Below are 10,773 nucleotides of genomic sequence, written 5' to 3'. Positions count from 1 at the left end.
ATACCTAAATGGTGGTCCTTTTGCGCTTGAGACTTCTGAAAGAGAACACGTACGGGTCTATTGCGTACGTCTATACGTTTTGGAGAACTCTCATCATAGTTTCTCGATCCTTTGAGATTGGCAACATCTATTGAGTCTTTCTAGTTTTTTTTTGTTCCTTCCAAAACGTGTAAGAACAATTATGCAAAGATCTCATAAGACTAGTCAAAAAGTTCTATAATTAGACATTTGGTCCCAAAACGAATATAAGTCAACACAAACTCTCGCTCTTGACAATTGGCATAGAAACAAACAATTTAGAGCATAACTATTTAATCCTTTTACGCTATCCCTATGTAGACAAAGAAACGGGACACATGTGGTTGGAAACTATGCATGGTAGCTATAACACATGCATGTGCCGCAAAGGTTTAGTCAAATAATTGCATGCATACCTTATTATTGGGATGGGCCAAGAAAGAGAATGATTGAATCAACGCAACAAAACCTAAATAATTGATGCACAGAACCTTAAATCATGATGATAGACCTAAACCCTACACAAACAATGGCCCAAAAGTTTCGTAGGGAGCTCCCTACCTTAAATAGACAAACTATTTGTGGGATATTGGTAAAGAGAAAAACGAACGGTAAAACAATAGGCAAAATGGACCCAAATCTACTGAACTAGTCAAGAAAATGATAAAAGATGATTAATCTTTTCATGTGTCCAAATATTATTATACCACTACATCAATTACATCATCACCAATGAATTTCAAATATATAAAACAATTTTTTTTAATGTCTTATAAGATTGTCTGAAATTATATAGTATCGCTATACTACACAGCTGTTCTATTTTTTTTTTATGAGGTTCATAATGACAGAGAACGTTTTATTTTATTTTTAGCTTCTTTTGGGCACATATATTTTTTTCTTAATTCTCCAATTGGCCACACGTCTTTTTCTATAAACAAGTAACTAAGTTACTAAGGCCATAACCAAATGTTTATTTTCATACAGAATTGTTGACAACGTATTATTTTTGATCAAGCATGAATATATCAAATTCTTTTAGGTTCTTATGATTATTAGATTTTTTTCTCTAATTTAAGTTTTTTTCTTCCAATATTTAGAAAATAGCTAAAGACAACAAGCAAAGAAGTACAAATTTTGCATGCTAAGAAAATAACTATAAGTCAACTAAGAATAAGATTATCAATTGGTCAAAATTTAAAAATATAAACAATAAAAAAATAGAAAACCTTATTCAGAATAGGAATAATAAAATCGAATAGGAATAAGAAAACCAAAATATTTGAAAATATTGTGAGAAAAATCAAATGAAAGCTAAATAATAAAAAATTAAGAATTGTAAATAATTCATTTTCTGATTATACTATGAGTCATCTAATTTTGTTCTCCATTTTTTTTTTTACTTCTTTTACACGGGATATACAAATTTTAACTAAAATCCCGCCTATACGCAGGTCCTAACCTAATCTAATTTAAAATATATTTTTTTGGAAACATTTTGAAGATTAGATTTTTAGTGACTTTATGAGTTAAAATTAAAAATACAGAAATCTGAAGGGGTGAATGAAATTCTATATTTTAAATGATTTGAGTTATAATGAATTTGAACATGATTTTAGAAAGTTGTTATGATATATTATAAAATCGTCTCAAAATTCGCTTAAAACCATGAAATTTAGTTTTTTGTGTGTTTTAACTAAGAAATTTTTTTAAAACCATTAAAAATTCAATCATAAAATATTTTTAATAATAGTAAAATTTAAAGTAGAATACGGTAAGGTTAACATGTGATAACGATCTAATATTATTTGGTACAATCAAGATCTGATCATAAAACAAAATCTGATATAAAATCAATGATTATGAAACACAATCATCAGAACTCCACTATATAAAAATAAATTCAACATGACAGATACTATATTGAAATAAAGAATTCTCCAATAAACAAGCGCATTAAGAAATCACCAAATAAACTGTAGAATTATTTTATTTCTCGCCCCTAAAAATTCTAGTAATTGTATATGTTGGGTTTACCAAAAAAACTATTTACAATACAAAAGCTATACATGTTTATGACTTGCTTATACGAGTGTTGCAATCTTAGTTATTTTCACTCTGATGAATTCATGGTGATGATGTTTCTAGGTATTATATATTTTTCTTTCACTTTTATTTATGTTTATGTTATTAAAATGATACATAAAGATTCTTCATATTCAAAATATAAGGTGTTATATTTATATTCAAATTGGATCACCATGGACTAATTTTTGTAGTTAAGGTATGGTTGGCAAAATAATACTGTACAAGAGTTGTATTATATATTTATATATGTACCAACAAAAAATTGATTATCCTAATCAAGACTTCTTGTCATAAGCGACGTCACAAGATCAAATATGGTATATTTAAATACGATTGACATTTGTAGTTAAAAATATTTTAATTATACTGCTTCGGGCCAAAGAGTTATCACTTATCAGTGCCTTTGATCTAGTTCATTTTATTTTCGCTAATGTTGTTTATTCGTCCCTCAAAATTCATGTTGTTGTAAGACTTATGGTTTTCCTTAATATTTTTTAACTTATTGACCATAAAATGTAAAAACTATTAGGCTCCGTTTGTAACCACAATCATCATAAATATTTAAAAATCAACTTTAAAATTCACTATTATTGAAAGCATTATTTTGAATTTTTAACGACTCTAAATCTCATGGTTTTGAGTAAAATTTGGGACAATTTGACCATAAATCATAACTTCCTCAAAATCAAATTAAACATCAAATAATGTAAACCATATAAAAGAGTTTTGTAGTCTACCATGAATGTTGCAGTATTTAGAGTTCAGATCATCTTGCGGCCCAACCTCTAACCCATCTGTTCTTTTGCAAAGAAGTGCAGATCCCAAACTTGAAAACGATTGAGTACCAACAAATGAAGCTTATGTTTCTACTTGCAATAAAAAGGCATTGCTTGTAACCAACTATCTATATAAAGTTTTCTTTCAAAAAATTTTTTTAGACAAAACTATTGATATAGCTAATATACAACAGTTCATATGGCAAAGAAGTTCAGCGGAACAGATCTTGAAATGACCACATTATGAATCTTGCAAAAATATCAGACTCCAAAAACTCGATGTGAGCAGCACGTCCGATGAATGAGTTCAGGTTACGACCATACACAGTTGTGTCAAAGTTAACGTCGCAGCGCATAAACACCCGTTGCTGATGTGGTGCTTCGGGGACCGGTCCACGTATTTGGTCCAAACAATTGTTCAGCATTTCTAAAAAGGCTATTCCCCTTTTCGAGCTGTCGAAAGAAGCCGGCTGGCATGATTCGATTCTTGCCGAGTGATATGGAACATAACCATCCTGCATTACATAACAGTCACATTTTGTCTCCTAATCTGATCAACTACTAGTAACAAACTTCACACAATCAAGTTTCAAACTGGGAAGCATACCTGAGGGGACGAGAGGAGAATTATATTTTTGAAATTTTCCAACGTCTTTTGCTGAAAGAATTCAACAGAGTTTTTAGAACCAGACAACAAAGATGCATTTCTGTGAAAACCATGGTGATGTATAGTTCTCTAACCTTGCAGAGTTTGTAAAAGAAAGTATGACGGAGATCAGGATCATCTGTGAGTGTAAGCTGGTGAATAACTTGTGTACTCTTCAACTTTTTCAGGAGCCAAAGCCCGGAGTTAAACAAGGAGTTTGTACTATACAGATAACCCAAGTGCGGACCCGAGAGCGATAAGTATGTATGTAGAAACTTCCTGTATGGTTCCATTAAACTATCTGAAAACAACAAAGCAATGGCATAAACACCAAAAACATAACTAAGGGTCATTTGATATTTACCAGATTTTTTGAAGAATTATTACCGGCAAGTGCTGTTCTGATGATGACATTACCAATGGAATGCCCAACAAAACTCAATTTGATTCCTTTTAATTGCCCTTGTCTCGCATATCTATCATTTTTCCTCTTAAGGAAAGAAACAACTTCTTGCGCAAGCCTCTGTCCCATTTCCCTGAAATCTCCATGTGTTCTCTCCTCATTTGCCTCGGACATGAGAAACTCTATTTTCGGATCTATCAGAAGCCACTGATTCCGAACAAGCCTTAAGTCCAAGTGATGCCCCTATGGTAACAAATAATAAACACTTTTCCATCACGTAAGTGAAAAAAACAGATCGAAAAGGAAAGAACAAGAGTCCAAGTGAAGATACTTGCCTGAAAACCATGAACAAATACAACGATTTTAAGTTCACGAGCACTTTGCTGGGAGTTAGTAGTAGCTTTTGTTTTGTCCGCTTCGTCATTGTTCCCATTAAGCAAATTAGAATCGAGGAGATCCACATGTCTCAAATACGAGTTATCACTTAAAGTGCGTCTTGGTGCATTCAGTACACGTTCAATAATAACAATGGGAACCCGCATAGGATCTCCAAGTATATGCATGTCTTGTATTGAACGGTTGTTAATCTGCACCAACAATTGTATTGTGACAAAAATAAAACCAAGAGTTTATAAACCAAAGAGAGAACTAAACCAAACAGATAAGAACAAACCCGCATCTGTGCAATACTTCGACGGTGAAGTTCAGCACGGGTAGCTGCAACTTGAGCAGGCTGCACAAGAGCAAAAAAATAGGATGAGCCAGGCTTGTGTAGTTTCACAAAATTTAACAAGCAGAGAGACAGAAGACTAACTCACTTCATTCAACTTCAACACGCTTGAGTGTCTTTTGTGTGCACTCTGGTTTAAGATATCAGTCATTCCACTATTTATAAAATGATGAGGCATTTCAACCTTAGAATACACCATCCATATTGACCATTCAGCTCTCCGATCTTTAGTCCAGATATCACGAACATATTCCAGTATTTTTGTGTGATTATCCCTAAAAAGGACACATGAGATAAATGTTGCTTAAGAAACAATATTGGCCTGCAACTTAAGAAGATCACTGAATGTAAAGGAATTACCGGTGAAATCCTAGAAACGTGGTCCAAAGATAATGGAGCTGGGTGCCTAGTAAGTGGAATAGACGGGATAGCTGATCCTTTGGTAATTCATGAAGCCACTCATCACTGGCTACATTAAATGTGATATTCAACTTCTGTTCCAAAAGAATGGAGAAATAAGCAAGAAGAAAATGATACAGAATAATCCATTAAGAACCAATCAGCATCAAAATTAAAGCAAGGACCTCAAGACTGTTTTGTTCCTTGCCTTGTCCTGAACCGTCAACTGTTGAATTAGATAACGGAACATTGTTCATATTTGAAACAAAGTCAGACAAGTCTAATGATTGACCAGCTGCCTCGCTAAGTCTTTGCATATCCTCGAGTAAAATATCACGAGCTCCAAGTAATGCTTTAACAAATGACACCAGTTTCTTGTCAGCAGAAGCAAGCAGACCAAGTGCCTAGCGGACAAAAAAGTTGGCAACCATTGAATAAGACGTTTTCTATAGACAAATGCAAAAAATATTAAACCACTGAACTACAAGCACATACTTTCTTGAATGATTGAGCAGTGCTGCCACTGACATTTTTACTGTTACTTACGCCACTGCATCAAACACTTTGACATATCAACTAAATAAAAATATGAACTTAAAGCAGAAAATAAAGTATAATATTACATCGAATTGAAACATTTTGTAGACTAACCTTGATAGACTTGCAGGTCGTTTGTAAGCAGCAGATTTCAATACAGTGATGTGGACACTCACATCGACAAGAACCGCATGAAGTGTATCAAAATGCACTGGACAGTATGAATGCAAGCCTGTGAGAGCTTTAGGAGGAATACGGAACTCATGAACTGCAAGAGGAGAAGCATCTAATTGCTTCCCTGACTCGTTATCTATACACGGAGCATACATAAGCTCAAACTTTAATATCGCAGCAGACGTAGCTGACCCCTGCATATCCAGAATCATTTTCACAACTTTATAAGCACAATATCGACACCTGATGATTATCATTCAGTGCTGCCCGTTCGTAATAAGTAGAGATTGCTACCTCATATCTTTCCAGTGGCAGAGTAAATGAAATCATCATACACAGACGAATGTCCTGCCTTGCATATTTGATACGAAAGGGCTGTGTTAAGAAACTATTATCTTTATCAACTATCCTCCACACTCCATATGAATCATTAGAACCAGAATCAGGTGCTGTAACAAAAAAAAGAACCCTCCTTTTAAAATTAAAATCTCTAACAATACAGATTTCAGATAGTAGTCATAGAATGCTCAATCACACAGGCATAACAACAAAGACATTAGAGTACAAAGAGCAGTAGTAACTTATTCATAAGAAAAGCTATATATCACCTTCATACTGAACGACTCGTGAAGGAATACCACGAGTTACGTTATCACCATCCTCCCATCTCATGGTGATTTTGATTTGATACCATCTGAATGAAGAATGAAAAGAATCAGAAACTTATAAAGAAGAATGTAGAAAGTAGAAAACTTGAGTTTTTTTTATAGTCAACAGAATAAACATAACAAGTGTTTTTACATACCCTTGCTGGAAAAGATCAAGGTTATGAAACCTGTGGATATAAATCGCAATCTCTTGAACCGTATCAACCATTAGTACTGGCTTAACCGTTGCAATGTAAGGTTTCGCATCAAGTGCCTTTGCTTGCCTACTTCTTTTACTCAATCCAATTAACCATCTAAGACGGCGTATCATATGTGAACCAAAAACTAATCACATCACTTTCTTAATCTTTTTGACTTTGTTGTTCTTTAGTATCCTCAATCAATCTCATCTCTCTCTATAAATCTTCCAAACTAAAAAAACATTTTTACATAACCCTTCCACTTTGGGTTAACAATAATACTAACAGCACCTGAAGATAAAAGCAATAAGCACAATTTTTTTAAAAAAAAAAAACAAGACCCATCATTTGTAAGATCAATTTAAATGCAATGAATCGAAAACAGAGCAGGAACAGAACCTGTAAGGTCTCTTCGATCAAGATCTGACGGATTTACAGAAACGAATAAAAAAGAAAACCCCAGATTTGTGTAATGTTCCAGCTTCTGGGAAAAGAGAACAATGATGAGACAAAACACTGAAGAACAATGTGGAGAGAAGAACAGAGGAGAAAAGGATCTGGGGAGAGGCTATAAATTGTGATTGGTACAAGAATAAAAATTTATTGTCGGGCAAATCGAGGGGAGCTTTTAAACGTTATAAAAATTATAACTTTAATTCAGATTTGATTAAATTTAGTCGAGTCTTTAAGGACGAATGTTCGTTCATACGAGAGAAGGAGACCATGTTCTTCGATCCAAGCTTTGTCTTGTTTTTTCGATTCGTACGGTAAAAAAATCCTGACTCGCTAATTTTCGGATAACTTGACTTGTTGGTTTTGGGCCTTTGGTTATGCTTAATGGGCCGCTATTTTATACCCAAACCATTGGGTCAAAATGTTAAATTGTGATATTGTAGAAAATCCTTATGTGTATCTGACTATCTTCGAAGAGCTTATACAATTATGTATGTTAATTCGACTTCGTAGGGGGAAAAATAATATACATTACGTACTGTTTTGTAACATCTTAGTGGGGTTATTGGTTTAAGATTTGAATAGAGTTTTAAAGATTTTAAATGTTATGTAAAATCTGTTGTTATTAGATCAAGATTTTGTTAAACTCTGTTAAAGTTTAGTGTTATTAGTTTGTGATTTATAAAAAGTCATTTAAAATCTTAACAAATATGGGTTATTGGATTCAGACTTTTATAAAGTCATTAAAAGTTTTGTGTTATTCAATTAAAACAAAAAAATCTAGGATTGTTAATGAGTTCAATTATTATGTTATTGGTTCATAATTTTAGACCATTTCTTTACAAAATAAAGTCATGGAAAGTATCATAAAAATACAGGGATTGTTTGGAGGACTTTACAAGATTTTAGAAAACTAATCAACAAAACTCTCTAGCAATCTTTAACAATCTTTCACTTATTCATTTTTTATGATTTTGTTGAACTCTTCAAAAATCTTCATAAATCTCAAACCAATACCACCCCCTTATATTAGCAATCTTAATGTTGAGTTGACATACAGAGATCCTTATGCAAAACATTTGTTAAGTCATGATGGGCTGATCAATACACGTTCTTATCTACTAAATTAATAAAATGACAAAATAGGCAAAGAATCTTTAATGGAATATTTAGATTTTACGTTTGAAAAGAACATTAAGACATTATCTTGCTTAAACAAACTTGACGGGGGAAATAGATGAAGATGCCATGCCACTCGTGATGCTAACGATATTCTCCATTTAGCTTTACAAAAAGATGTGTCTCTTTCTAACACTTTGTTCTTCAATTGTGAAGGAATCTACAATGGTCCATATACAATTTTATTCATTATTCTAATATATATCACTTGTTCATGCATTTTTTTTTTTCTGGATAAAACAGAATTTTGAACATCAGGTACATCGTCTAATCTTTTGGTCTTTTAAAGATGCCTTTGAACATATTTTAGTATCAAACGAAGTTAGGTATTAAACAACGCCGATATACTTACCAATATAAAAAACTTCTAAACTCTTAACTTTGTGCACCGCTTTTTTAAAATGATACTTGTCACTTTGTGATATTTCAAAGTGATCGCGTATGAATTGAAAAAATTGTAACAACTACTTCATATTTATTAGTGATGATGAGATAAGCTAGTTATAGTTGATTTCATTAAGCTCTTCTTTTTTTTGTTAGGCGTCAATAACATGCAACATACAAGTTTAAGCTAGGGTTATGACACATTAACAATAATAATACAAGAAAATACCCTCAAATAGCATTAAAAAAAGTCTTATGGACAATTATATCACATACTCCACAAACTTTCTATGCTCATTTCTTATTTTTTTTCTTCTTTTTCTTCTTTTTTTCTTCGACTCATTGACTCATACCAACTCTTTCTCTATGACGACGAGTTTGGTCTAGAAGGAGCCAATCGTCGCTCGTCGTAACTTGTTTTCACTGCTTTACAAGTGTCTTCTTCACTAACGCCGATTATCGGTAAATGTGACATCAGTGATATCGGTAAGTAAACTTCGAGCTCGACCATTCTTCTTTTATTATTTGCAACTATTTTCTCATAACCGGCTTCATGCAAAAAAGCTTTGAGAGAACACTTTCTTCTCTTTATCATTCACTAGGAAGATGTTTGAATATTGAGTGTTTTATATCAACTTTTTATGTCACAATAGAACCATTCTTCTTTGTATTATTGGTGCTTGCTTGTAGATACATAATTTTTTTCAACTAAGTTTGGCTTTTGAACACTAGTCTTGTCACAACATTTTAGAAAATTTTATCCTTAGTATTTGTATTTCGTTGCTATAATGTAAACCTGGAAACGTTCGTAACTTAAGGTTAGCAAAGATATACAGCAAACAAATAAAGTGGCTATATGTTTGGATATTACAACACCATATCATAATTTAAAAAGTTTAACGGCCCGAACGACGAAACCTAACATAATTGTAAATCATACATCAAAACCTTACCCATGTGATAATGGAGCACCCAAAAAGCACCACCACTAAGCAGTTTCGTTTTAGACCATGCTACTCCAACGTTACATTTTATAAAGCTGTACGAACATCATATATTTATATTATAAATGGATATTCTAACAAAAATATTTCACATGTTATGTTGTGACCATATAGAAATTAAACATATCATTTTCAATTAACATAAATTTGTAATACAAAAAAAAAAGATATATAGATAGAGTGACATACTGGACATTAACATTGTACACTATTAATATACAAAAGAAAATGTTAAATAAAGTATTTTCCTAACATTTCACATTCATATATTGATTCTATAAATTGAATTACTGAATATAAATTTTCTCTAAACTACTTTTAGTTTTATTTTCTTAGTCAACCAAACAGTTTGAAATTTGCTTTTCAACGACATTGAAACTTTTCAGAAAATTAATTTCATAAATAATTTTAAATGAATGTAACAAATCATTAAATCAATCAGTATCAAAGACTAAATTAACATGAACTAAAGTACTATGTGAGTCGTGTTCAAACTACTCCATTGATCGGGTCTGAGTGATCGTTCAGAAAATCTGGTGATATGACCTGAAATAAGAATCCAAGAACTACTTTTCTAATATTTGTAAAACCAATTTTATTATCTAAACTTTTTATTATATTGTTTTGTGACTATTGTTTACTTTTTAAACTTTCCAAGAAGTCGGCACTAAAGTTACTTAACGATATACACCGTCCATTTTGTTCAGAATTAGTTGTCTCACACACAATACATAACAGTTTATTTTAACTTTAATCAAAGTCGACTTCTACTACATTTATTTTTAATTGTTTTTGTGTCTCTGAATACATTTATTTATAAACATAATTTTTATCAGCTCCAATTCAAAAAATTCATTTTGGTTGTCGACTACGAAAATTTTGATTCCCCCAAAATAATTGGCATACAAAATTCAAAGTTCTTTATTCCATACTCGAAATCATTGTATAAGTTGATAATTTGGAATTATTTTCCGTGGGGTCGACTTTATAGGCCAAACTCGTTCACGTGTCTTTGAATTTGATAAAATAATGTCCTATATCTCGTAAAATTTTATAAATAATATGAACCTCCCACGTATAGTATATAGAGCTAGTGAAATAGACATTGCACTAATAAAGTAAAAGAATGAAAATT

At 32.1% G+C, this 10,773-nt stretch overlaps 1 protein-coding gene across 4 annotated transcripts; it reads right to left on the bottom strand.

Annotated features, from left to right (window-relative positions):
* Window positions 2,989–7,382, bottom strand: LOC104787242 (protein FAM135B-like). 4 transcript variants are annotated; one of them, XM_019245978.1, is made up of 15 exons: window positions 7,018–7,382; window positions 6,577–6,909; window positions 6,380–6,465; window positions 6,066–6,220; window positions 5,712–5,965; window positions 5,556–5,610; window positions 5,246–5,464; window positions 5,022–5,155; window positions 4,750–4,936; window positions 4,605–4,664; window positions 4,267–4,518; window positions 3,916–4,174; window positions 3,624–3,829; window positions 3,490–3,540; window positions 3,095–3,397 (listed from the first exon to the last, which is right to left on the bottom strand). In XM_019245978.1, the coding sequence occupies exons 2-15, from the start codon at window positions 6,747–6,749 to the stop codon at window positions 3,095–3,097; spliced, it is 2,394 nt and encodes a 797-aa protein (XP_019101523.1). In that variant the 5' UTR covers window positions 6,750–6,909; window positions 7,018–7,382. The 4 variants fall into 4 exon arrangements, with proteins under 4 accessions (XP_010511081.1, XP_019101524.1, XP_019101523.1 ...); XM_010512779.2 differs by having other exon boundaries at window positions 2,989–3,397; window positions 6,577–7,382; XM_010512780.2 differs by having other exon boundaries at window positions 5,022–5,152; window positions 6,577–7,382.

Source organism: Camelina sativa, chromosome 5 (assembly GCF_000633955.1).
Source record: "Camelina sativa cultivar DH55 chromosome 5, Cs, whole genome shotgun sequence".
Taxonomy (NCBI): Eukaryota; Viridiplantae; Streptophyta; class Magnoliopsida; order Brassicales; family Brassicaceae; genus Camelina; species Camelina sativa.
Note: the sequence above shows the minus strand (reverse complement) of the source record. Positions and strands in the feature narration are given on the sequence as shown.